Raw genomic sequence first — 27,606 nt, 5'->3', positions numbered from 1 at the left:
TCCCAGGCTGGAGTGCAATGGCACAATCTCGGCTCACTGCAGCTTCCGCCTCCTAGGTTCAGATGATTCTCCTGAGGAGCTGGGACTATAGGTGCACACCGCCACACCCAGCTAATTTTTGTATTTTTAGTAGAGATGGGGTTTTCCCATATTGGCCAGGCTGATCTCGAACTACTGACCTCGTGATCCACCTGCCTCGGCCTCCCAAAGTGTTGGGATTACAGGCGTGAGCCACCATGCCTGGCCAAACCCAGTCTTTTACAACTGAGAACCCTGAGGTTGGTAGAAGGGAGGTGACCTGCCCACACCAGGAGTTAGCAGAAACTTGAACCCATATTTCTTTACTGCTCATGGGCAGAGTAATACTGCTGCTATGATTCCCAGGAGAGAAACGGAACTTTGCTAAACTACCACTTTGGACAAACTCAAAAGCAGATGGGCCATATTTGTGGTCTAAACGCACTTGGAGGCCAGAGACCCTCTGTTACATGGTGCCTGTGTCAGACAGCCCTAGAATTTGGATCTTGGGGCTGGAAAAAGATGAGAATACTGGGAGACTTTGGTTGTGGCAGACTGCCTCTCAATGGGTCCCACTGTGTTGGCTGAGTGCCAGCGGTGGACTCCTGATGCCTGCATTTGCAAAACTGATAGCTGCGGCGAGGCAGTGGTTTGCAGCAGTATAGCGTTCTCACAACATCTCTGGCCACTTCTAGAGGCAGAGGACGAGGTCAGCACCATGGACAGCCCCCACGGTCCCGCCTCCCTTTCGTGTGTCAGAACACGCGACCCGGACTAGTCTGGTCTGGTGACGGCCCTAGTCACTGCTGGCTGTTCTAAGCAGGGCGAGGGACTCCCGTGGGTCCCAGAGCAGTCCTTTCTCCCCAGCCGGCTTCTCGCTCTCCTGCTTCCCTCGCTAGCCCCAGGGGTACGAAGGCTCGTGTCGGGAGGTGCGCCCCTCCGGGGCCCGCCAGCCGCCAGACTCGAAGCTGTGGCTGTCATTGCTTCTACAATCAGTGCATGTTCTTCGCTGACGTCAGTCGGAGCTGTCCTGTCGCTATATAAGGCTGGCGGCAGTCCCGGGACAGACCCTGTGTTCCCCAAAGAGCCTTCGGCCCGCCCCGAGAGACAGAGACTGGAGCTCAATCTTGGACCGTACAAACGCTCGCCGACAACCTGTGAGTGGCTCAGAGCGTCCACCCAGCCTCCCCCAGCACCAGGACTCCGCTCAGCTCAGCCACCGCGCTCCTTCGGGAGGGAAGCTGGGTGGAAGGGATGGAACAGCACTGGCGCAGTGGCCGGGGCTGGAGGGCAGGCTGCGGGCATTGGGCGGCGGCCAGAAGGGCCGCCGGGCGAGCGTGGGGAGGGGAGCGGCCTCCTACAGCTGCTCCAGGCGCACCTCACCCTGCGCTGCCCCTGTGTGTCCAGGGCCGGCGGCACCATGAGGCAGGCGGGATGCGCGGCGCTGCTGGCCGCGCTGCTGCTCCTGCTACAGCTGTGCCCTGGGAACAGCCAGAGGAGCCCCGAGGCGGCCGGGGTCCAGGACCCGAGTCTGCGCTGGAGCCCCGGGGCACGGAACCAGGGCGGCGGGGCCCGCGCGCTCCTCTTGCTGCTCGCGGAGCACTTCCCGCGCCGCGCGGGGCCCGGCCGATGGGGACCCGGGACCGCAGCCGAGCGGCTGCGGCGGGACAACCCTCCTCTGTCTATTGACCTCACCTTTCACTTGCTGCGGACCCTGCTGGAGCTGGCGCGGATGCAGAACCAGCGGGAGCGCGCCGAGCAGAACCGCATCATATTCGACTCGGTGGGCAAGTGATGGCCCGGTTTGTGGCCGCGAAAACTTTGACCCCTTTCCCCCACCCCAGGGTTGGGATGAGGGGCAGAGCCACCAGGGCACTCTCTGCTTGACTATTTTTTAATAAAAGTACTGAAGACCCGTTGGCTTCTGTCGTGGGGGCAGGGCAGTCACAGCAGCGTGGGAACCCGTGGGAAGGTGGGGTCCCCGGGCCAGCGGGAGGGGAACAAAATGCTGTGGGGGGCTCCAGGAGAACGGCTTTCGGCCAGGTCAGCCAGGTGCCTGTGAACCCCAGGGGAACCCAAATCCCCAGGACCTCAGAGGTCCCGGCACCACCGCCCCGCCCTCGACCATTTTCCCAGGGCGCTGGGCTCACCATTTCGCTCCTGGCATCACAGAGGTGCCCAACAGGGGTTCATTTGGCTTCCGCCCCCCGGATGGTCTCAGGTTCTGGGAAGGGCAGGATGGCGGGCGGGTCGCCTCCTAAGCCGAGGCTGCGGGATTGGGCAGCGAAAGGAGATACGGGTCTGGGACGCTCGAGTTCTTTATTGAGATCCTCCTGGGGCGGGCGCCGATTTGGGCGACGCCGCGGTCTCTGCGCAGATCCTCCCCGACCCTAGGGCCAGCTCTCGAGCAGGGTAGGGTCGGCGCAGGCCTGTGCCCTGGAAAGAAGGCTCGGTGGGCTGGTGCTGCGAAGGCGCCAGGCAGCTCGAGCCCCGCTCACTCCGTCCTCCGCCACGTGGGTTTCTCCTCTACTCAGCCTGCCTTGCCTGCCTCCCAGCACCCCGAGGAAGGGCGGGTGAGGAGGAAAGTGTATTTTTCCGTCCTTTGTGGCTCCCGGGTTGGGTGGCACCGACGAATGGGGGCTCCATGCGACCCGCAGGGAGGACAATCACTGGGGGAGGGGGCGCGAGCACACCAGCCAGGCCCCACCCCAAGCCCCTCGGGCCGCTCTCACCTTAAGGCCCATCCGGCCGCTCTTCCTCTGGCCCCGCGCTGCCCTCGTCTCCGTCCAGGGCCACCTCCTCATCTTCTTCCTCCCCGGAAGCGCCTGGGCCCAAGGAAGGCCTGGTGAGGTGGAGTCCCTGCCTTTCCGGCCATCGTGCCCTCCTCACCTCCCACACAGAAGGTCCGAACCCTAGTCCCAGCGGCCCTCGGCCACCTCCCTCACCCGGCTGGAAGTCGATGGTCCGCAGCATTTCGGCCACGTGCTCCACGCTCACGGTGAATTGCTCCATGCTCTCATAGCCTGGCTCCGGCCGCCCTGCCAGCTCCACCTTCGACATGGCCCCGACCCTGCGGTGGCCACACGGACTCAGCTGGCAATGCCCCAGCACCCTCAGGCCCCGCCCCCAGCCAGTGGAGCAGCGCAGCCCCCTCCTTTCCCTTCCCGCTGTGCCTACTCACTTATTGATCAGCTCCTTGGCCTGCTGCAGGGAAGAAAAGGAGGGTGAGAGTAAGCACCGGGCCAACCCGGGCAAAGTCCCATTTCTGATTCTCACCACAGTCCTGTGGGGCAGGTGGGAAGGCACATCCCAATCGTTAAGTAGAAAACGAACTCAGAGGGGGTGACTTGCCCACGGTCGTAGTGGCAAACAGGTGCAAGAGACAAGACTTGAACCTGGGTCTCCAGGTACCAAGGCCCCAACTCCAGCCACTGTGCGGCACTGCTACCCTCCCCTAGGACCCACCTGGAGGTAGAGCGCCATCTGTGGCTCTTCCATGGACTGAATGGCGGACTCCACCAGCTTAGAGGAGGCCTCCAGGTGGTCGCCATACTGACGGATGAGGCCGCGGACGCGCTGCAGCTTCTCCTCTTGCTCCCGGGCCAGCGCCTGCAGCAGCTCGCCCTTGCGCTCCTCTAGCACTGCGCACAGGCTCTCAAACCTCTGGTTTAACAACTGCTTCTGCCTCCGGCTATTGTCCTAAAAGATGGGGAGCAAGGCTGAGGGAAGGCGTGGCTGAGACCCGGTGGCTGGGAAAGCACAGGGTACTCACAGAGAACCAACACAGAAAGTGACCCCCCCATAGTGACACTGTGCGTTAGTGGCTGAGCCAGAATCCAGCCCAGATCTTTTCCATAATAAAAACACAATGCTTTAAAGTAGCTTCACTGAGTGTTGTCTATATCCCTAGCCCTAGTTTTTATTTGCATTATTCCATTTAATTCTCAAAAAGAACCCATGAGGTAGCTGTTGTACCATTATCATCATCACTGTTTTATGAGGTTAAACAAAATCAAAGCACAGAGAAGTTAAATAATTGGATTAAAGTTTTGCGGCAAAGCTGGAATGAGCACCCAGCAGCCTGGCAAAAGCACCTCCCACCACTCCCAGGACCCCAGAAACTTTTGGACCAGTTTGGCCAGAGGTCAGAGAGAAGCAGTTCTCTTGGGAGCCCGGGGTCCGCAGGCCAGCCAGTTGCTGTTCCCCCCGCCCTCCAGCCCAGGCTCACCTCGATGGTCTGGCACACCTCCTCCATTTGCGTGATGACTGCTTGCACACGGTCATTGCCTGCCACTAGCATCGCGATGCCATCGCTGAGCTCACTCTGATACACACACAGGTTAGCACTTAGAGCTGGGACCTGACCTAGAGCTATACCCCTCACCCCAGCCAGGGTTGCCTAGGAGAGGGCTGGCCCCTCCACCCCACCCCCCATGAGGGCATCTACAGCAATCTAGAAGGTTTGAACCATCAAAACGTACAGAAGCACATTCTAGGGATTCTGGAAGGAGGTGGTGAGAAGCCCTCCACCACTAAGTGGGGAAGGAACAGACAGTCTCCAAACATCCACCAGAGAGTAGGCACTGGGCTAGATGCTTTATCTGTAGATTCGTTTCCTGCGTCAATTCTGAGAAATTCTTCACAATTATCCATCTGCATAATACTGCCTTTTCTCTATTCTCTTTATCCTCTCATTCTGGGAATCTGATTAGACCTGTTAGACCTTCTCACTCTCAGCCTTCTCATCTCCCAGAACTGCACATTCTGTTTTTCTTTTAGTCCTCTCATGCTATTCACTAGTTCTGTTTTCAGACAAATCTATCATTTAATTCATCTGTTGATTTTTTTTTTTTTTTTTTTTTTTTGAGACGAATTCTTGCTCTGTCACCCAGGCTGGAGTGCAATTGTGTGATCTCAGCTCACTGCAAGCTCCGCCTCCTGGGTTCTCACCATTCTCCTGCCTCAGCCTCCAGAGTAGCTGGGACTACAGGCACCCGCCACCACACCCGGCTAATGTTTTGTATTTTTAGTAGAGACAGGGTTTCACAGTGTTAGCCAGAATGGTCTCGATCTCCTGACCTTGTGATTCGCCTGCCTCAGCCTCCCAAAGTGCTGGAATTACAGGCGTGAGCCACCGTGCCCGGCCGATTTTTTTTTTTTTTTTTTTTTTTTAAGAGACAGTCTCACTCTGTCACTCAGGCTAGAGTGCAGTAGTATGATCATTGTTCACTGGATCCTCGAACTCCTGAACTCAGGCAATCCTCCTGCTTCAGCCTCCCGAGTAGCTGGGATTACAGGCACACGACACCACTCCCAACTAATTACAACTAAAAAATTTTTTAGGCCGGGTGCAGTGGCTCACGCCTGTAATCTCAGCACTATGGGAGGCCAAGGTGGGTGGATCACGAGGTCAGGAGATCAAGACCATCCTGGCTAACACAGTGAAACCCGTCTCTACTAAAAATACAAAAAATTAGCCAGGTGTGGTGGTGGGCGCCTGTAGTCCCAGCTACTTGGGGGGCTGAGGCAGGAGAATGGTGTGAACTCAGGAGGCAGAGCTTGCAGCGAGCCGAGATCCTGCCACTGCACTCCAGCCTGGACGACAGAGTGAGACTCTGTCTCAAAAAAAAAAATTTTTTTTAGAGATGGAGGTCTCACTCTGTCGCCCAGGCTAGTCTCAAACTCCAGGCCTTATCCTCCTGCCTCAGCCTCCCTAGTCACTGGGTTTACAGGTTCCAGCCACCATGCCCAGCCATCTGTTAAATGTTTTATTTTATATATATATAATATATATAATATATTATATATGTTATATATATGTTATATATAATATATTTTATGTTATATATATGTTATATATATATATATTTTATATATATATATTTTATATATATATATATATTTTATATATATATATATATATTTTATATATATATATTTGAGATAAGGTCTCACTGTCTCCCAGGCTGGAGTGCAGTGGCTCAATCTCAGCTCACTGCATCCTCGACCTTCCAGGCTCAGGTGATCCTCCCACCTCAGCCTCCCAGGTAGCTGGGACTACAGGTGCATGCCACCACGTCCAGCTAATTTTTTGCATTTTTTTTATAGACAGGGTTTCAACATTTCCCCAGGCTGGTCTCCAGCTCCTGGGCTTAAGTGATCCTCCCACCTCAGCCTCCCAAAGTGTCGGGATTACCGATGTGAGCCACCACACCCAGCTACATGGTTGTTTTTTGGTATTCTATTATTGTTTGGTTTTTTACATTTTTCATCTTGTTTTAAAAAGCATTTGATTCATAGTGACTTCCAATTATTTAATAATTCCAATATCTCAGTTCCTTTTGGGGGGTGTCTTAAATCTGTAATTTTTGTTTCTGCTGACTTCACTCATGGATTACGTTTCTCTGTGCACCTTCAATTGTGAGACAATATTTTGTTGATATTAATTAATCTAGGGAATACCTACGGGCCTAAATTGAGCATATTCTCCTCCAGGCAGTATTTGCATTTGCCTCTGTTGAAAGCCAGGTGGCGCAATTTACTGCTTTAGTTCCCAGGATCCTAGTTTAACCTGCAGCCTCCGGAACCTTTGGCCCTGTTGCCCAGGCTGGAGTGCAATGACGTTATCTCAGCTCACTGCAACCTTGGCTTCCCAGGTTCAGGCGATTCTCCTGCCTCAGCCTCCCGAGTAGCTAGGATTACAGGGCCTGGAACCACGCCCAGCTAATTTTTGGTATCTTTGGTAAAGACGGGGTTTCACCATGTAGGCCAGGCTGGTCTCGAACTCCTGCCCTAGTGATCTGCCCACCTCAGCCTCCCAAAGTGTTGAGATTACAGGCGTGAGCCACAGCACCCAGCCAGGTCTCTGGAATCTTAGCTGCAGGTACCCCTCTTTTAGGGGTTTGGAGGTATAGTCTGGTCTCTCTAGCTCAGTGACATTGCCAGCACTGGTCCTCTGGGAAATGATGCCTTTTCTGTGCTTGCCACAGCCTTTTCTTTTCGCCCCTCCCCACCCCCACTGATTTCCTTTGCTTCTATATGCCAAGCAATATAATTTGAAAATTCTTTTTCACACAGAATCTAGTTGTGTGATAGTGAGAGGACCCTGCGAGTATCTAGCCCACCATACTGAAGTCTCTGCTTTCATCCATTATCGAATTTTATCCTCATAGCTACTTTCACAAGTAGGCATTTTCACCCTCATTTTACATATGAGGAAAGTGAGGGCCACAAAGGTCCAGTAACATAACTAGGTCACATACCGAGTCAAGCACAGAGCTAGGACTTTCACTCCAATCTGCTTGACTTTTATTTTATTATTTTATTTTATTTTCGAGACAGAGTTTCACTCTTTTTGCCTAGGCTGGAGTGCAATGGCACAATCTCAGCTCACTGTAACCTCCGCCTCTAGAGTTCAAGTGATTCTCCTGCCTCAGCCTCCCAAGTAGCTGGGATTACAGGCGCCCGCCACCATGCCAGCTAATTTTGTATTTTTAGTAGAGAAAGGGTTTCACCATGTTGGCTAGGCTGGTCTGGAACTCCTGACCTCAGGTGATCCACTCACCTTGGCCTCCCAAAGTGCTGGGATTACAGGCATGAGCCACTGCGCCTGGCTTAATCCACTTGATCTTATTTTTATTTATTTATTTATTTATTTATTTATTTATTTATTTTATTTTTATTATTATTATTTTTAGACGGAGTCTTGCTCTGTCGCCCAGACTAGAGTGCAGTGGTGCGATCTTGGCTCACTGCAAGCTCTGCCTCCCAGGTTCAAACAATTCTTCTGCCTCAGCCTCCCGAGTAGCTGGGACTACAGGCACCCACCACCACACCTGGCTAATTTTTTGTAGTTTTAGTAGAGACGGGGTTTCACCATGTTAGCCAGGATGGTCCCAATCTCCTGACCTCGTGATCTACCCACTTCGGCCTCCCAAAGTGCTGGGATTACAGGTGTGAGCCACCGCGCCTGGGCTATTTATTTTTAGACGGAGTTTTGCTCTTGTTGCCCAGGCTGGAATGCAATAGCGCGATCTCAGCTTGCTGCAACCTCCACCTCCCGGGTTCAAGCAATTCTCCTGTCTCAGCCTCCCAAGTAGCTGGGATTACAGGCACATGCCACCACGCCTGGCTAATTTTTGTATTTTTAGTAGAGACGGGGTTTCATCATGTTGGTCAGGCTGGTCTCTAACTCTTGACCGCAGGTGATCCACCCGCCTCCGCCTCTCAAAGTGCTGTGATTACAGGCGTGAGCCACCCCGCCCGGACTGCTTGACTTTAAAACTAAGTGGAGCAACACTTTGGGAGGCTGAGGTGTCAGGGGCGTTTGAACCAGAGCAACTCCATCTTGAATGGGGCTGGGTAAAATGAGGTTGAGACCTACTGGGCTGCATTCCCAAATGGTTAAGGCATTCTAAGTCATAGGATGAGATAGGAGATTGGCACAAGGTACAGGTCATACAGACCTTGCTGATAAAACAGGTTGCAGTAAGGAAGCCGGCCAAAACCCACCAAAACCAAGACGCCAATGAGAGTGACCTCTGGGGGTCCTCACTGCTACACTCCCATTAGCGCCATGACAGTTTACTAATGCCAAGGCAACGTCAGGAAGTTACCCTATATGTTCTAAAAAGGGAAGGCATGAATAATCTACCTCTTGTTTAGCATATCATCAAGAAATAACCATAAAAATGGGCAAACAGGCTGGACCCGGTAGCTCATGCCTATAATCCCAGCACTTTGGGAAGCCGAGGAGGGTGGATCACCTGAGTTCAGGAGGTTCAGACCAGCCTGGCCAACATGGTAAAACCCTGTCTCTACTAAAAATACAAAAATTAGCCAGGCATGGTGGCGGGCACCTGTAATCCCAGCTACTTGGGAGGCTGTGGCAGGAGAATCACTTGAACCTGGGAGGCGGAGGTTGTAGTGAGCTGAGATCGCGCCATTGCACTCCAGCCGGGGTGACAAGAGCGAAACTCTGTCTAAAAAGAAAGGGCAACCAGCAGCCCTAGGGGCTGGTCTGTCTATAGAGTGACCATTGTCTTATTCCTTTACTTTCCTAATAAACTTGCTTTCGCTTTACTCTATGGACTAGCCCTGAATTCTTTCTTGCACAACATCCAATAACCCCGTCTTGGGGTCTGAATCAAGACCTCTTTCCTCTAACAGAGGCAGGAGGATGGCTTGAGCCCAGGAATTCAAAACAAGCCTGGGCAACACAGTGAGATCTTGTCTCTTTTTAATATTTTATTTTTGTTTTCGAGACAAGGTCTCACTCTGCCACCCAGGCTGGAGTGCAGTGGTTCAATCACGGCTCACTGCAGCCTCAACCTCCTGGGCTCAAGTGATCCTCTCACCTCAGCCTCCTGAGTAGCTGGGACTACAGGCATGCCACCATGCCCAGCTAATTTTTTGTAGAGACAAGGGTCTCACTGTGTTACACAGCCCAGGCTGGTCTTGAACTCCTGGACTCAAACAATCCCCTACCTCCTTCTTCGAAAGTATTATTAGTACTACTACTACTACTACTATTTATTAGTAGTAGTATCCTCCCAAAGGATTACAAGTGTGAGCCACTGTGCCCTGCCTGAGACCCTGTCTCTATGTAAAAATAAAAAAATTAGGGTCGGGTGCGGGGGTTCAGCCTGAAATCCCAGCATTTGGGAGGCCAAGGTGGTTGGATCACCTAAGGTCAGGAGTTCCAGACCAGCCTGGCCAACATGGTGAAGCCCCATCTCTACTAAAAATACAAAAAATTAGCTGGACATGGTGGTAGGTACCTATAATCCCAGCTACTCAGTAGGCTGAGGCAGGAGAATCGCTTGAACCTGGGAGGCAGAGGTTACAGTGAGCCGAGATTGTGCCACTGCACTCCAGCCTGGGCAACAAGAGTGAAACTCTGTCTCAAATAAATAAATAAATAAATAAATTAGCTGGGCATGGCGGCACATGCCTGTAGTTCCAGCTACTCAGGAGACTGAGGTGGTAGGGATCACGTGAGCCCAGGAGTTCAAGGCTGCTGCAGTGAATCACAATCATAGCAGTGCATCCCAGCCTGGGCGACAGAGATCCCCACATCTCTTCAAAAATAAATGAATGGAACTGAGCATAGTGGTTCACACTTGTAATTCCAGCACTTTGGGAGGCCAAGGTGGGCAGATCACATGAAGCCAGGAATCAAAAAAAAAAAAAAAAAAAAAAAAAAAACTGGGCGTGGTGGCACACACCTGTAATCCCAGGTACGTGGAAGGCTGAGGCATAAGAACGGCTTGAACCCGGGAAGCTGAGGTTGCTGTGAGCCAAGATTGCACCACTGCACTGCAGCCTGGGTGACAGTGTGAGACTCCATCTCAAAATAGATAGATAGATAGATAGATAGATAGATAGATAGATAGATAGATAGATAATAGATAGGGCTGAGTGCAGTGCCTCACATCTATAATCTTAGTGTTCTGGGAGGCTAAGATGGGAGGATCACTTGAGCTCAGGAGATCAAGGCTGCAGTAAGTTGTGTTTGTGTCACTGTACTCCAGCCTGGGCAACAGAGTGAGATCCTGTCTCTAAATAAATAAAGAAATAAACAAAAGATAAGTGGAGTAAGAGGCTGACACTGAGACCCTGTCCTAAGCCCCCATCTCCCACACATCTACTCCCTCCCCTGTTTGATACCTTCTGGCGTTTGTAAATGGTGGGCAGTGGGGCCACCTCACAGTCCTTGTGGGCACCGAAGACCTTGCAGAGAGAGCAGGTGGGCACCTCACAGCTCAGGCAGTAGATATTGATCTTCTCCTCTTCATGCTCCTCGCACATGAGGTGCTGCTCAGCCTTGGAGTGCAGTGGCCTAGAGAGGAGTGGGCAGGGGGAGGTGGACCTTAAGCATGAAGGGTCCTAGGAACACCTTCTCTTCAGCCTCCACCAACCACCACCACCTTCTCCATCCCTGCAGCTAGTGCTGTGGCTGAACTGGGGAGTACTTCTACAGAGCTCTGAGTTTGGGGAATAGAAGGAGCTAAGATATAGAGAAGGCCTGGATCCAAGAATAATCTGTATTTCGGGGGGCAGGGAAGTCCCACAGGACAGGAAGTCTTGGAGGGTTGGTGAGGATCTTGCTGGTGGACTGCCAGCCTCTCCCAGGAGGAGAGGGTAGGAGTGAAGTACTGGCTAGGGAATCAGGGACTGCCCTCTCTGGGAGGCCTGAGGCAATCCCTCTCCGGATCCAGTCCTATTGTCTCTAGACAGAACAGGTGGGTTGACGGTTTCAGTCTCTCCCTTCTGGCTCTGATGGGTTCCTTGGCTATGTCCCAAGCCCTGACATATAGAGAGGCAAGAGACCTTGGTGGCTCACCTGGACGACTCCTGCTTGTAAATGTCAATAATGTTCTCCACTAGCAGGTTTCGCTGCAGGCCGTAGACACCGTGTCTGTCCAGGACAACCTCATGCCTGCAAGATGGGCAGCGGAAACGGCCTCCTGAAGATACAGTGGTGGAGCCCCGGGACTGCCACAGAGGATTCGAGGCCTGCAGGTACAGATGGCTTGAGAGAACAGGCACAGGGAGGCATGAAGGGACTCGGAGGAGGCAGGGGGAAAGGGATTGGGGGCTAGGGAGTAGGAATATGATAGAGGAGAAGATGTCAGCTCTTCTCTGTGGCTGGATCCACCTCTGAGAGCAGCGCAGGGTGTATGGCTATGGAGACCCTGCTTCCCAGCTTTGCCTCATTACTCAGCCCACCTCCTAGAGTGCCCCTGCATCTAGAGACCAGCTTTGGTAAAGGCATAGTCAGGCTGGGATCTCTCCAAAGGGGCCCAGCTTGGAGCCGTGGGGAGACACTGGCCTTGGCAATAAGGCCGAGGCAGGAAATGGACTCTGAGTGGTGCGGCCAATGTCTTCCAGTCTGGGGCCCTCTTGAGCCACATCTGGGGGAGATTCTCTGCAGTCCTGGAGAGGGGTACAGCAGACCCAAGTGCTCAACAATGGGGTTCACAAACAGTAACTGGCCAGGTAATTCTCTGATGCCTTTTTTTTTTTTTTTTTTTTTTGTGACAGCGTCTCTCTCTGATGCCCAGACTGGAGTACAGTGGTGGGATCACAGCTCACTGCAGCCTCGACCTCCTGGGCTCAAGCAATCCTCCCATCTCAGCCTTCTGAGTAGCTGGGACTACAGGTATGTACCACCATGCTCAGATAATTTTCTTAATTTTTAGTAGAGATGAAGTATCACTATGTTGCCCAGGCTGGTCTTAAACTCCTGACCTCAAGCAACCCTCCTGCCTCAGCCTCCCAAATTGCTGAGATTATAGGCATGAGCCACCATGCCCAACCTCTTAACTATATAAATTTAGGCAGGTATTCAACCTCTGTAAAGCTGAGGATAAAATCAGATTATTCATTTATAGTGTGCCAGGTAGTTGCTAGACTCTGAGTTAAGGATACAGAGAAAATGCATCCTGCTCTAAGGACAAGCACCCAACAACTGCATCCAACAGGCTGGGTGTTGTGACAGGGGTAAGTTCAGAAGGAGGACTTAACAGACACCCATCACTTCCTCCCACTTACATCTCTTTCCTAGAGAAGTTGCTCCATCCTATCCTAGAAGGGAGATCCCTGCCACAGATGACTGATTCAGAGCTAAGGAGGTGATCACCTGACCCAAGCAGAACCAATTAAATGTTCTCTCCTAAGAATTTGCACTTGAGACTCAGGGGCTTAGCTGGCTGCGCTATGTGCTGCTTAGGAACTGAACAGACCTGTGGAATTGGGCTAAGAGCTGACATCATGGCCACCCTGGAAAGTGTGAGGGGTCATAAACTCTGAACAGAGAAGGCTGGTCTACAGAGAAAAGAGTCTATGTGTGGGGAGATGCAGAGATGAAAGACCGGCAGACACTGCTTATTGTTCCTGGACGTTCACCACCTTTTCTTCTTTAATAATGAGGGCCCTGAGTTTTAACAAGACACATGGTATAATGGGCTGCGTGTGGTGGCTCACACCTGTAGTCCCAGCACTTTGGGAGGCCGAGGTGGGCAGATCACTTGAGCTCAGGAGTTTGAGACCAGCCTGGGCAACATAGCAAGAACTCATCTTTACTAAAAATAAAAAAATTAGCTGGGCACGGTGGTGTACACCTGTAGTCCCAGCCACTCGGGAGGCTGAGGCAGGAGAATTGCTTGAAACCAGAAGACAGAGGCTGCAGTGAGCTGAGATAGTACCAATGCACTCCAGCCTGGGCAACAGAGGGAGACTCCATCTCAAAAAAAACAAACGAACGAAAACCGTGAATCTAAGCCTCCCTTCCAACTGGGTGTGGCCAGTTGGCTGTGCTCTGGGATGTATATGTAAATGTTTTGTGTAATTTGTAGGAAATTGCATAAACCGTCTTTCAAGGGAGGGGCATGCCCTGCTCCTCCCCTTTTCTCCTGCCTGCTGACTGGAAACAAGATGGGATGGCTCAAGTTGAAGCAGCCATCTTGAGTCATGAAGTGGTAGCCACATGTTGAGAATGGTAATGAGATGAAAGGAGCAGGTCTCTGATGAGGCAGTCCTGGACTGTCCACTCATACTTTCACTTGAGAATAAAGCAAATTTTTACCCTCTTTAAGCCACTGTTATTTTGGTGTTTCTGCCACTTGTAACAGAACCTAATCCTAACTGGTTGGAAGACCATGCATTGAGAGAATAATGGAGACAGTGGTCACCTATGACCTAGCATATTGAGATGCACTTCCTACAACTGGGATGCATGAAATTCTCCAAACCCTTATACCACACACCAACCAGAAGACAGTTCGGAAGGCCCCTTGCATGTGTGCAGCAACACCCCATCATGCACAGAGTGCAGCCAAGTCAAGGGTCTTATTTGATCCTTTGGTAGCAAGAGCTGTAGGCAAGGCAGGAAATGTGGACCCACTGTAAAGTCAGCAGCTTATCTTGGGGAGAGTAACTGGTGTGTGCCATAAATACCACATCGTTCTTGGGATTTCTTGAGAATCATGTTAACCTTTAGCCCATCATAAACCTGGGCAGATTAGTTTGAGATAATTCAAGGCATGTTTGTACATCTGCCTTGTCAGTAGCTAGAAATGTATGAATATTGTTTAGTTTAGGAAATGCGTTAAAGTGTATAATCACTTGCCTTTTGTTTGCTTAATACAATTACTTTTCAATATTTAGAATCCAAGTGAGGAAAGAGGTGTTGGGAGCACTCTAAGGCTGTAGGCTCCTGTCTTTCTTATCTTTGATTTGCTGATGGTAAGCATATAGAGGTACTTGAATGGGAGGAAGGGGGACCTATATCCCACAGCAAAGATAAACTCTTGGGCAGCCTCTCTCCCCAACCTCCATCCCTCACTGCACCCTTCCTCTTCCTGAGCCACAAAGGCAGGGATACTCATTACTTAACATGCAACAAATGTTTTGAGGCCAGGCGCGCTGGCTCATGCCTGTAATCCCAGCACTTTGGGAGGCTGAGGCGGGTGGATCATGAGGTCAAGAGTTCGAGACCAGCCTGGCCAACATGGTGAAATCCCATCTCTACTAAAAATACAAAAATTAGCTGGGTGCAGTGGCAGGCGCCTGTTATCCCAGCTACTTGGGAGGCTGAGGCAAGATAATCGCTTGAACCTGGGAGGTGGAGGTTGCAGTGAGCCAAGATCATGCCATTGCACTCCAGCCTGGGCGACAAGAGTGAAACTGCATCTCAAAAAAAAAAAAAAAAAATGTTTTGAGGGCTTATTATGTGTCAAGCACTGTGTCATGGGTTTTCCAGACATTATTGTATTTATTCCTCAAGAACTTCTAGTAAAGATGGTTGAGGATCCCAGCTACTCGGGAGGCTAAGGCAGGAGAATTGCTCGAACCCGAGAGTCGAACCCAGGAGGCGGAGGTTGCAATGAGCTGAGATTGCACCACTGCACTCCAGCCTGGGCAACAGAGCAGAGCTCTGTCTCAAAAAAAAAAAAAAAAAAAAAAAAAAAGATGGTCGAGGAGATGAACAATCATCCCTAACTTAGACTACAAGAAATAGAATAATAATGGCTAACAACTATTGAGCCAGGATTTGCTCTAAGTATTTCATTTATATTAGTTCATTTAATCATATCAACCCTGAAGAAGGTAGTACTCTTTTTTTTTTTTTTTTTTTTTTTTTCTTGAGACGGAGTCTTGCTCTGTCGCCTAGGCCGGAGTGGAGTGGCACAATCTCAGCTCACTTCAACCTCCATCTCCCAGGTGTAAGCAATTCCCCTGCCTCAGCCTCCCGAGTAGCTGGAACTACAGGCACCTGCCACCACGCCCGGCTAATTTTTTTGTATTTTAGTGGAGACAGGGTTTCACCATGTTAGCCAGGATGGTCTCGATCTCCTGACCTCGTGATCCACCCGCTTCGGCCTCTCAAAGTGCTGGGATTACAGGCGTGAACCACTGTGCCTGAAGTAGGTAATACTCTTAGCCCCATTTCAAGGATGAGGAAATTGTGTCCCAGTGAAATTAAATAAATTGTACATGGTCGTGAGCTGATAGGTGGCAAAGCCAATACTAGAACTTAGGCACTCTGACTCCAGAGCCTGTCCTAATAATCATTGTGTTCCATTGTCAGACACAATAAAACTTAGGCCAGGCTGTGCATGGTGGCTCACGCCTGTAATCCCAACACTTTGGGAGGTCAAGGCAGCAGGATGGCTTGAGTGCAGGAGTTCAAGACCAGCCTGGGCAGTACAGTGAAACCCCATCTCCACAAAAAAAGAAAAAGGTGGCTCATGCCTTTAGTCCCAGGTACTTGGGAGGCTGAGGTGGGAGGATCACTTGAGCCCAGGAAGTCAAGGCTGCAGTGAGCTGTGATCACGCCACTGCACTACAGTGCAGTGTCTCAAAACAAAAACAAAACAAACAAAAAACAAAACAAAAAAACCCTTAGAGCTAATATTCATTTCTCTGAGTCTCAGGCAGAGGCAGTTTGTTGTTGTTGTTGCTGTTGTTTTTGAGACAGAGTCTCACTCTGTTGCCAGGCTGGAGTGCAGTGGCAGGATCTCGGCTCACTGCCACTTCCACCTCCCGGGTTCAAGCGATTCTCCTGCCTCAGCCTCCCGAGTAGCTGGGATTACAGGTGGCCGCCACCATGCCCAGCTGATTTTTTGTAATTTTAGTAGAGACCGGGTTTCCCCATGTTGGCCAAGCTGGTCTCGAAATCCTGACCTCAGGTGATCCGCCCGCCTCAGACTCCCAAAGTGCTGGGATTACAGGCGTGAGCCACCACGCCTGGCTGTTTTTTGTTTGTTTGTTTGTTTTGTTTTTTAAAATTTTTTAAAGTAAAACAAAAGGGTAATGAAGGAATAAACCTCAAACCTTCACAGAGGAAAGAAACTACAGCCTGAAAACCAACTATGCAACGGTGGGCTAAAGCTATTTAAGCAAAGATCAACAAAAGATGACTCATCAAATTAAAACGCCGTGTGACATGGTTGCTTTCAACCAGAATGACCTGTTTGTCTGTGAAATGGAGAGGAAATAGCTCAAGTCTCAGGGGAGACCTCCTCCCATGGACCTGTGTGTGCCTCTATGGTAGATAAGTCACCGGATTCTGCATGAAAAATATTCTGAGACAACGTAACCAAACTGAGACACTCAACTACCTATTAATTCAGGTCATACCCCTCTATTCACTAAAGAAGGCACAGAACTAAAGAGAGATTGCAAACCAATGACAACATCCAACCAGGCAGCTTATATTTAAGAGGTCAGTGAAAGAAAGCCAAGATAAACACAGTGAGTTGAGTCAAGAATTCACCTTCAGCTCCAGATAAAAGTACCCTGATGAAAGAGGAGTGAAAAGCAGACAGAATCCAACAAAAGATGCAAACCAGATAATACAAAAATAAAAGAAAAAAGAAAACTTGACAAACAAGGGACAGATACTCCAAGAATCAATGCCATTTCGATATACCATTTTAAAAGAAATAACAAAAACAAGGAGATATAAGTGATCAAAGCTGGCGAAGAAAAGAGAGCTGGCAGAATTAAGGAAAGAAATCAAGTAAATATCAACAAAGAAAAAAATACACATTTGACACAGTAGAATGGATGATGCTGATAAAAGTCACATAGATTACAATAGAAATTATCAGCTAAAAGTAACTAGATCTGCAGCCTGTAACATGGATAAACCCTGAAGACATTATGCTAAACAAAATAAGCCAGATACAAAAGGACGAATATTGTATGATTCCTCTTAAATGAGGCACCTGGCATAGGATGGATGGTGGCTGCCAGTTGCTGGAAGGAGGGGGAGTAGGAAGGTATTGTTTAAGGGGTGTGGAGTTTCAGTTTGGGGTGGTGATAAAGTTCTGGAGATGGATAGTGGCGACGGTTTTACAACAACGTAAATGTACTTAATGCCATTGAACTGTGCATTTAAAAAATAGTTAAGATGGTACATTTCACTTCATGTGCATTTTACAAAAATAAAAAAAATTTTTTTGAGACAAGATCTCTCTCTCTGTCATCTCAACTTCCTGGGCTCAAGGGATCCTTTCACCTCAGCCTCCTGAGTAGCGGGGACTGCAGGTGTGCCACCATGCCCAGTTAATTTTTAAAAAATATTTCTGCAGGCCGGGCGCAGTGGCTCAAGCCTGTAATCCCAGCACTTTGGGAGGCCGAGACGGGCGGATCACGAGGTCAGGAGATCGAGACCATCCTGGCTAACACGGTGAAACCCCGTCTCTACTAAAAATACAAAAAATTAGCCGGGCGAGGTGGCGGGCGCCTGTAGTCCCAGCTGCTCGGGAGGCTGAGGCAGGAGAGTGGCGTGAACCCGGGAGGCGGAGCTTACAGTGAGCTGAGATCCGGCCACTGCACTCCAGCCTGGGTGACAGCGAGACTCAAAAAAAAAAAAAAAAAAAAAAAAATTTCTGCAGAGATAGGGTCTTGCTAGGCTGCCCAGGCTAATGTCAAATTCCTGGCCTCAAGCGATCCTCCTACCTTAGCCTTCCAAAGTGCTGGGATTTCAGGGGTGAGCCCCCATGCCAGGCTTACAATTTTTAGAAAGAAAAAAAGTAATCAGGACTTGGGTTATCTTGGCCAATGTCTTCCTTCAAACTCCCGACAGCCAGAACTGAAGGAGGCACACTGACACTACCTCTTCACCACTCTCCTGCCTGCCAAAGCAGTATCTTTAGCAGCTCATCTCATTGGTTAGTCATTGCATTTTTTCTGGAGCCCAGAGGGCTGAGGCATCGCTACTCAGGCAGTCCAACCCTAAGTCCTTTGAAGAGTTTCTTTCTTGGGAGAGAGAAATTGGGAGTGTATGAGCTCAGAGGGCAGGGCGGTGGGGAGAGGCTGCACCTCTGCCTTCCTCACTGTCTGGCTCAGGGCTGGTGCCGCTCCCTGCTGCGGACACCACAGTCCAGTATTTTGCATGTAGCCTTTCATCCCCCATTCCCAGAGTTCCCTCTTGATTCACAAGTCCAGTTCCTCCTGCCATATCCTCTGTGGGGCCTGGCTGGCTTTCTTCTTAACCTCCAGGGCAGCCCTTCCCTTCTATGACTGCTTCAGCAATGCTAGCCCCCAGCCAAATCCTAACCCCATTTCCTTTGCTAGTCTCTCTGGCCAATATTTACATACATGTGCTTTTTGGCATTAAGACTACATTTGACTTGTAATAAAATAGTAAAGTTTATCCTTCAGACTTTCCAGGGCCTCTGGCTCATATTGCTTAGAGGCCCTCATTGTATTTCCCAAAATACGGTATAATACTGATGACAAGCATGAAGACTGGAGGTGGTATGGGGATGGATGTTCAAGATTTTTTACGTATTAATTCTAATGCATATTAGGAAAAAAACAGCCCACAAAACTGACATTTTTTCATGGATTTCATTGTGTAGAATAAGGATAAAGTAAATATTTAAGGTTTAAAGGTCATTTTTTGTTTGTCTGTTTTTGAGACAGGGTTTCACTCCTGCAGCCCAGGCTAAAATGCAGTGGCACAATCTCGGCTCACTGTCGACCTCCGCTTCCCGGACTAAAGTGATTCTCCAGCCTCAGCCTCCTGAGTAGATGGGACTACAGGTGTTCACCACCACACCCGGCTAATTTCTTTATATTTTAGTAGAGACAGGGTTTCACCATGTTGGCCAGGCTGGTCTCAAACTCCTGAGCTCAAGTGATCCACCTGCCTTGGCCTCCCAAAGTGCTGGAGTTATAGGTGTGAGCCACTGTGCCCAGCCTAAAAGTGAGTGTTTTAAAATAGAACTATTAAATTATAGTACAGGTGGTACATAGCTATGGCAAAAATCAGGAAGGTGGGCGGATCACTTGAGGTCAGGAGTTTGAGACCAGCCTGGCCAACATGGTGAGACCCTGTCTCTACTAAAAATACAAAAATTAGCTGGGCACGGTGGCATGCACCCATAATCCCAGCTACTCGGGAAGCTGAGGTATGAGAATCGCTTGAACCTGGGAGGTGGAGTTTACAGTGAGCCGAAATGAAGCCACCTCACTCCAGTCTGGGCTACTGAGTGAGATTCTGCCTCAGAATAAAAAAAAAGGGGGGAGAGAGAGAGAGAGATAGGGTCTCGCTATGTTGCTCAGGCTGGCCTCAAACTCCTAGGCTCAAGCAATCCTCCTGCTTCAGCCTCCTGAGTACCTGGGACTGTAGGTGTGTGCCACTGCTCAGGATCCTTTTTAGACATTTCCTCCCAATAGCTCCCATTCCCCCCATTAAATATTAACATCATAGATATACTGTGTATCTGTTTATGTACCGCATGCTTATCTACCCTTTACACATAAAAAGAGTAAAATTTGGCCATGTGTGGTGGCTCACACCTGTAATCCCAACACTTTGGGTGGCCAAGGTGGGCGGATCACCTGAGGTCGGCAGTTTTGAGACCAGCCCGACCAATATGGAGAAACCCCGTCTCTACTAAAAATACAAAATTAGCCAGGCACATGCCTGTAATCCCAGCGACTTGGGAGGCTGAGGCAGGAGAATCGCTTGAACCGGGGAGGTGGAGGTTGCGGAGAGCCGAGATCGCGCCATTGCACTCCAGCCTGGGCAACAAGAGCCCCCTTCCAAGAATCAATTTTTTTCCCCTTGAGAGCAATATCGCTCCCATTGAGAATACATGCTGTATTCTAATGCCATCAGTTTCCTTTATAATCATATGTATTACATGGTACGCATTTAAAAATATTGTTATTAGAAAGGATCCATAGGTTTCACACACTGACAAACTGGTCCATGGCACACACAAAAAATTACTCCCTACCCTGATTGTAAGTCCCTCAATTTTCTCATCACAAATAAGGATTTTATACTCTAAGGGATACATGATAACTTCCTTAATACATCTTCATAGCTGACAGTCTCTACATTAGGCTAAAGATCTTTCAGCTGACTAATATCCAGTTAGAAAAATCCTATCTTCTGCTTCTGTTTATCTTTCAATTTCGAGACTAAGAGATAACTGATTGGTTCTGTTATACACATAAATGTCTTGTTCTTTCCTTCAATCTTACATTTATGCAAGGAAGCCAGCCCCATAAAGTAAAATTTCATGTGCCAATGATGTGGTGTGTGGAGGAAATTCCATCACTCTAGGAAATGTAACAGAACACCTAGATTTATGTCCCTAGTCTGTCCCTTTGTTTGTGTGACTGTGACCTGTTTCCTGTGTTCTCTTCTGTAAAACAGAGATAACGTCCATTCGATCTAACTCAAATGGAATCATGTTTGTGAAAGTATTCTATAAATTATAAGGCATGCACAAACACAGAGGACTGTTAACAATCCTAACCTAGACCTTAAAAAGAAATGACCACACAGAACCACAGGGTATGAAATGACTGTTCTTTCTCCACTGTGAAGGATAAGATGGAGTGGAACAAATAAGTGGAATTTAATTCTAGGCTATGTTCAAGGCTGTTGTGTAGAATACATGCCACGAGCTCTCTCTCTTTTAGGCTTTACGACGCCTTCTATTTCCTTTGTAATGTTCCATAGCATCTAATAGAAATGTTCCATCTCGAAAGATGCTCTGTAAATGCAGCTAGTCTATCAAATCCATACTTATGTCAGAATGTTTTCTCTCTTCCCTGGCTATCCAGAGAGATGCTAATTTGGGACATAGGTTCTGGATGCAAAGGGGGATTTTTGGAGGCTATTTCCCCCAACCTGAAGGCCTGGCCAATGATGAATGATGGACCGTGCAAGTTCTGTGAGCCAGACACTCAGAATATGCTGGAAAAACCTTGGGAAAACGGCAGGCAGAAGACCAGACATTTGGAGAAAAGCCGAAGAGCCTGAGAAGAATCCAGGTTTTGGTAAAAGCTGAGCTGCAGGTATAAGAGGGACTGTAAACAGAGGGCTAGCTATGGGTGGCAGAACCTAGGGAAGAGTCTGGCCCAAGGGGCTGGTAAACCAAGCCCTACTGCTTGGAAGGAGGAGCGATGAGCAGAAGAGTGGGCCAAATTAGGGCAGTGGGCACAGAATGGAAAGCCTTCAAAAAATGGAAAGCCACAAAAATATCTTTCAACTTTGTGAAACCAAATCGTTAGAATTGCAAGAGATGTTAAAGGTCAGTTTAAGGCCAGGTGCAGTGGCTCACGCCTATAACCCCAGAGCTTTTGGAGGCTGAACTGAGAGGATCGCTTGAGGCCAGGAGTTTGAGACAGCCTGTCTCTACAAAAACATTTTTTTTTTTTTTTAATTGGCTGGGTGTGGTGGAGCATGCCTGTAGTCCTAGCTACTTGAGAGGCTGAGGCAGGAGGACCGTTTGAGCCCAGGAGTTCAAGGTTACAGTGGGCTATGATCGTGCCACTGTACTCCAGCCTGGGCGACAGAGTGAGACCCTGTCTCTGGGGGAAAAAAATCAGTTTAAAACACCCTTTTCTGCCAGACACAGTTGCTCATCCTGGCACTTTGGGAGGCTGAACTGGGAGGATCCCTTGAGTCCAGGAGTTGGAGAACAACCTGGGCAACATAGACCCTTGTCTCTACAAAAAATTACAAAAAAATTAGCCAGGCATAGTGGTGCATGCCTGTTGTCCCAGCTACTTAGGAGGCTGAGGTGGGAGGGATGGCTAGAGCCTGAGAACTCGGGCTGCAGTGAGCCATCATCACACCACTGCACTTAACCTGGGTGATAGAATGAGATCCTGTCTCAAAAATAAATAAATAGGCCGGGCGCGGTGGCTCACGCCTGTAATCCTAGCACTTTGGGAGGCCGAGGCGGGCGGATCACGAGGTCAGGAGATCGAGACCATCCTGGCTAACACGGTGAAACCCCATCTCTACTAAAAAATACAAAAAATTAGCCGGGCGTGGTGGTGGGCGCCTGCAGTCCCGGCTACTGGGGAGGCTGAGCCAGGAGAATGGCGTGAACCCGGGAGGCGGAGCTTGCAGTGAGCTGAGATTGCGCCACTGCACTCCAGCCTGGGTGACAGAGTGAGACTCCGTCTCAAAAAAAATAAAAATTAAAATAAATAAACAAATAAACAAACACCCTTTTCATTTATGGTCATGTAAACAGGCTTGAAGTGATGAAATAGCCTGACTGCACTGTGTGGCAAATTAACAAAGAAACTCGTCAGAGGAGAATCCAGGAGTGCTAAGCCTCAATCTAGGTTTTCGTTCTCACTAAATCAAGATTCTTCCCTACAGAAGAGCCCTAACCCTGCTACAAATTTAATGCAATCCATAAAATTTTAGTGAACCAATTTCGCATCAGGGAGACCGGCCCAAAGTTGGACTGAAGAAGTCCTGGCGCCTTCAGAATGGGTAGAAGTGGTCGAGGAGGCAGGCTGGGTAGAATCTTCTCTGGCAGGCCTGTACCTGATGACACCTGGTCCTAACAACTAGAGGATAAAGAAATGGAGTTTGGGTGGCGCAAAACAAAAGTCATCTCTCTTAGACTGCCCCTTGTTAGAGAAGGAGGCTCCTTTCTTGACAATCCCCCCTCTGCAAGTCCCTCCGTAGACAGACATCCTCCAGAAAAGCTGTTCCAGAACAATCTTCTTACAAGGACTTTTGGTCGTCTGTTAAATTACAACAGGTTGCAGGCTCAAAAACAAATGCCCACAGTGAAGTGGAGGCAGGTATAAAAATAAACTGAAGGCTTGCTTTAAAGCCGTTTAGGAGTGAATAGAATTTACAAATACAGAAACACATGGGAAGATGTTTGTGTCAAATTCCCACACCAACAGCTTTCCTTTAGTGGAAGTTCTTGGTAGCTGAGTGGGTGCAAGTGTGGGGAAAGGAGGAGGAAGAAATTAGAGGGGGTTAATGTGGTGTCTTGGTGTTTCATTCTGTTTCAATTCAGAGAGAAAGAGTTGTTACAGCTCTAAAAAGAATTACATTAAGATGGCCACTATGTAAAAATGTTTGGGGATATGGGCTTGAATGTAACATGCAAAAACTGCTGGGCTTGGTGGTGTGCACTCCAGAGGCTGAGGCAGGAAGATAACTTGAACCCAGGAGTTCAAGATCAGCCTGGGTAACATAGTGTGACACCATCTCAAAAACAAAAAACAAAGTAATATGCAAAAATAAAAATAACTGTATTGGGGAGGTAAGATTATGGATGATTTCCTCCCAACCCCTTAATACTGTTCAACTAACAGTATTTTCTTTTTTGTAGAGATGAAGTCTCACTATGTTGCCCAGGCTGCTGTCAAATTCCTGGGCTCAAGTGATCCTCCTGTCTCAGCCTCCCAAAGTGTTGGGATTACAGGTGTGAGCCACCTCATGTAGCCACTATTTTAAAATAAATTGTTTTCAAATTTTGCTTCCTGGCTCTCTAGTTAACTTGGTCTTATAAAATCCCAATTCCCGGGGCCGGGCGCGGTGGCTCAAGCCTGTAATCCCAGCACTTTGGGAGGCCGAGACAGGCGGATCACGAGGTCAGGAGATCGAGACCATCCTGGCTAACACTGTGAAACCCCGTCTCTACTAAAAAATACAAAAAACTAGCCGGGCGAGGTGGCGGGCGCCTGTAGTCCCAGCTACTGGGGAGGCTGAGGCAGGAGAATGGCGTAAAATGGCGTAAACCCAGGAGGCGGAGCTTGCAGTGAGCTGAGATCCGGCCACTGTACTCCAGCCTGGGCGACAGAGCGAGACTCCGTCTCAAAAAAAAAAAAAAAAAAAAAAAAAAATCCCAATTCCCAAAAACTCTTGTTTGTTGTCCATCACGGCAGTTTTTAGGACAATAAAACACGGGAAACCATCTAAATGTTTTAGAGGACAGATTATTTAAGTAGACTGTGGTCCAGACATAACAATGAAAACTACACAGCTATTTAAAAAGGAAGACATAAATCTGAATGGTGGATACAGACAATCACCCACAGCGAGTAAGTGAACAAAGGCAGGTGGGGGGCGATGGGTCTCGCCTGAGAACATATACACATGCAAACATGTGCCGATTTGTGGAAATTTTCTGGAAGTATTCCCAAGAAAGTTGGTAATAGTTGCTTCTATCTGGTGAAGACAGTTGAGGGTCTGAGGTGAATAGCAGATTTGCTTTTCATGGTATGAACCCCTACACTGCTTGGAAACAGTATGTTTACATGTTACAAATTCTAAATGATACACTGGTATCGCTTTGATAAGCGTTAACTTTCTAGGCAACACTCTAAGGGTATTCTTCCTAAGTGGTTTGAAGACAGAGGAAAAGTCCTATTCTTTCCAAAAGTCCTATTCTTGCTCCATACTTAGAAAACAGACAATCTGATTATGCCTACAGTTGTCAAAATGTGGAGGCAATGTGCGAAAAAACTAAATCTGCTCATCTTTCAGAGATCTACTGAGATATATTGAGATATACAGACTTGAGTGCAGCTGAAGAACTGGGTCAGCCTCCCACCAGGCCCTCCCAAATAAGCAGCAAGGGATGAGCTCTTCACTCTTCCTCCTTGGAGGGGCCAGGGCTGCTCTGCACCTCAAACGACACACATCACTCCAGACCCACAGAGCCACCCCAAAGCCCTGGATATCACGTTATCTCCAAATATTCTGTACAGGGTTTGCCCCAAGCCATTCCAAGGTCTCTCTGAGCCCAGATCAGTATTCCAGAGCTTTCTGGAACTGAAACAGTGTGCTTGGGTAGAAAGAGTTGACTTAAACAAGCAGGTCACGTGAACACATTCTAGCTTCCATGTATGGGGCCTGTTCCTGGGCCCCTCTGCCAGATGACAGAGGCACCCAGGAATGCTCTTGGACATTCTGACCACTTTTCTACAGGACACGTCACTTTAACTTTCAAAACTTCTCTTTGTTTTCACTTATTTCAAGTTCCAGTGAGAGGATGTTTCACTGTAAGTTCATGAGAAAGGACGGCAAAATCTTTCCGCCATTCCCTCCTAGGCACCTCTGCCTGAAGGATGTTCAGAGTTCCTCAGACCAAGGAAACACCAAGATGGTGGGCAAAGCATTGCCTCTCATGCAGGACTTCACGCCCAGGATGAGGAGGCGTAGCGTTTGGTCTAGGTCCCCCGAGACGGAAAATCTACTGCCTCTGAGATACTCTGGAACTGAGTAATGGCAGGTTTGGACACATAAAGAATAGGAGAGGGAACGGGCCTCAATGGGAAGATGGCAGGAGAGACCACAGAGTGCTGGTCTTCAGTGAAGATGGTACACAGCAGACACACAAGGGGCGGGTCACAGGGTACATAGTGGGACGGCGGGACCTAGCCAGCCCATTCCTTTCCCAAACAAGCTGCCCCGAGGAACTTAAAAGGGAAGTATTTTCTTGGTTAGGTTAAAAATCCCTTGTGTTTAACACATTTCCTCATCATTTCTGACACTGAAGAATACTTTTTGGGATGTTCCGTATCACTGACACACCTACTAAACCAGCTCTGGTCTATTCAGGGTTTGTTTTTGTTTTTGTGTTTTTGAGACAGAGTCTTGTTCTGTCACCCAAGTCAGAGTGCAGTGGCATGATCTCGACTCATGGCAACCTCCGCCTCCTGGGTTCCAGTGATTCTCCTGCCTCAGCCTCCTGAGGAGCTGGGACTACAGGCGCCTGCCACCACGACAAGCTAATTTTTGTATTTTTGGTAGAGATGGGGTTTCACCATATTGTCCAGGCTGGTCTCGAACTCCTGACCTCGTGATCCACAGGCCTCGCCTCCCAAAGTGCTGGGATTACAGGCGTGAGCCACCGCGCCCGGCCACATTCAGGGCTTTTGCTTAATCGGCAAGGCCGCGTGTGTGTGTGTGTGTGTGTGTGTGTGCATGTGTGCCTTTGCCCCTCACTCTCCCTGATCTCTGTTCCATTTCATAGCCTACTAGAACCTCCCCGGTAGCACAGGAAAAGAAAAATAAGCCCACTTATAATCCATTCTGGTATATGCAGCTTTTATTTCTAAACCAGTGGCTAAAATGGTATCTGTGAATTTGATTAGCTATGCTTGGCTCCATGACCACAAATAAACCAAAACTGGCTAGACTTCTAAGAAGTAAATTTCTTTGCCTTCTCTCTGCTTGTCAAGTGACCTCAATAGCTTTGAACCAGTAGGCCTCTTTACTGAACAATCTGGAGGATAACAGGTATGAACTCAAGTTGGGGAGAGTTCCCAGTCTCCTGCCCACTATGTCTAACTCTGTCCTCCACAATGGATGCCCTGAACTTTCCTTAAACACAAATCGTTTTACTGCCATTATGGAGCTTTCTCACAGGGTTGGGGTTTTTTTGTTTGTTTTTTAATGTTTCATTATCTCATTAATCTTTTCTCCGTATTTTCCGCAATGCTCTCAAAGTGTGAAACTCCAAACTGGAATGCAGAGTCTGGCACAGGCTCTTACAAAGCCCGGTGTAGGATCCCCTCCCTCCCAGTTTCCACAGGGTCTCCTTTCCTCAGCAGATCCCAGCACTCCAGCTGCCGTCTATGGACAGGCTGTACCTGCCAGCCTGCAGGGCAGCTGCTGACTCATGCTTGCTCTGGGATTTGCTTGGACCCCAGCCCTTCTGCTCTCCAGCCACAACAGCCACCACCCACCTCAGAGAGCACTCTATCCATCACTTTCTGGGGTCTCAGCTCTGACCTGATCAGTCCCCCACGGGTCTGCATTGCTTTACCTGGCCCTGCCCCATCCCTGGCACCCACCTGGAAGACATCGTTGGCACACTTGCGGCACAGGTTGTGTTGGCAGGGCAGGATCACCACTGGTTTGGAGAACATCTCCAGGCAGATGGGGCAGATGAGCTGCTTCTCCAGGTTGTCCATGCTGTGTGCATCCCCTAGCAGCGGCTTGAAACCCACGGTGAAGTTCATCCCCTCGGTGGTTGTGCCTACCCTGGCCTGGGCCCTGCTCCTGGCCTTCACTCACTGTCTGTAGACCCTTCCTCACTCAGACGGCCTGTGGATTCCCTTCTGTGGCTCACTCTTGAAATAGCTCTGCTATCTCTCCTGTCCCGTTAACAACCTGTCTTGTCCCAGATAGCAGTCTTCAGACACTTCTCTGTCTCTACTTTCTGCTCTGCACCCTCGCCAGGCTCACGTAGTTTTAGCTATCCCTCTCTCTCTGTAAAGTCCTTTTGTTTCCCAAATGACTCTCTCTTGTTCACTCTGTGGGTAGCACTGTTTGTCCCT

The 27,606-nt window shown here is 49.1% G+C and overlaps 2 protein-coding genes across 3 annotated transcripts; one reads left to right on the top strand and one right to left on the bottom strand.

Annotated features, from left to right (window-relative positions):
- The first annotated feature begins 140 nt into the window (after nucleotides 1-140).
- On the top strand, nucleotides 141-1,934 carry UCN (urocortin). The gene is made up of 2 exons (XM_010371238.2): nucleotides 141-1,175; nucleotides 1,426-1,934. The coding sequence occupies exon 2, from the start codon at nucleotides 1,439-1,441 to the stop codon at nucleotides 1,811-1,813; it is 375 nt and encodes a 124-aa protein (XP_010369540.1). The 5' UTR covers nucleotides 141-1,175; nucleotides 1,426-1,438; the 3' UTR covers nucleotides 1,814-1,934.
- TRIM54 (tripartite motif containing 54) lies at nucleotides 1,897-27,606 on the bottom strand. Of its 2 annotated transcripts, none has more exons than XM_030920950.1 (9): nucleotides 27,121-27,606; nucleotides 11,363-11,535; nucleotides 10,687-10,858; nucleotides 4,247-4,342; nucleotides 3,484-3,717; nucleotides 3,200-3,219; nucleotides 2,964-3,088; nucleotides 2,751-2,843; nucleotides 1,897-2,454 (listed from the first exon to the last, which is right to left on the bottom strand). In XM_030920950.1, exons 1-8 carry the CDS (start codon nucleotides 27,286-27,288, stop codon nucleotides 2,752-2,754), a joined length of 1,080 nt encoding a protein of 359 aa, XP_030776810.1. In that variant the 5' UTR covers nucleotides 27,289-27,606; the 3' UTR covers nucleotides 1,897-2,454; nucleotide 2,751. The 2 variants fall into 2 exon arrangements, with proteins under 2 accessions (XP_030776810.1, XP_010369538.1); XM_010371236.2 differs by having other exon boundaries at nucleotides 3,200-3,222; nucleotides 27,121-27,604.

Source organism: Rhinopithecus roxellana, chromosome 17 (genome assembly GCF_007565055.1).
Source record: "Rhinopithecus roxellana isolate Shanxi Qingling chromosome 17, ASM756505v1, whole genome shotgun sequence".
Taxonomy (NCBI): domain Eukaryota; kingdom Metazoa; phylum Chordata; class Mammalia; order Primates; family Cercopithecidae; genus Rhinopithecus; species Rhinopithecus roxellana.
This window is presented reverse-complemented; position numbering and strand designations above follow the sequence as displayed.

What these genes read in the sequence shown, in the direction of transcription:
- UCN (XM_010371238.2), top strand. Translation starts at nt 1,439, where the DNA reads ATGAGGCAGGCGGGATGCGCGGCGCTGCTGGCCGCGCTGCTGCTCCTG.
- TRIM54 (XM_010371236.2), bottom strand. Translation starts at nt 27,288, where the DNA reads ATGAACTTCACCGTGGGTTTCAAGCCGCTGCTAGGGGATGCACACAGC. An exon ending in AGATGGCGCTCTACCTCCAG is followed by an intron (nt 3,223 to 3,483) that starts GTGGGTCCTAGG and finishes TCTTCCCTGCAG; the next exon opens with CAGGCCAAGGAGCTGATCAA. An exon ending in GCCAAGGAGCTGATCAATAA is followed by an intron (nt 3,089 to 3,199) that starts GTGAGTAGGCAC and finishes TGGCCACCGCAG; the next exon opens with GGTCGGGGCCATGTCGAAGG.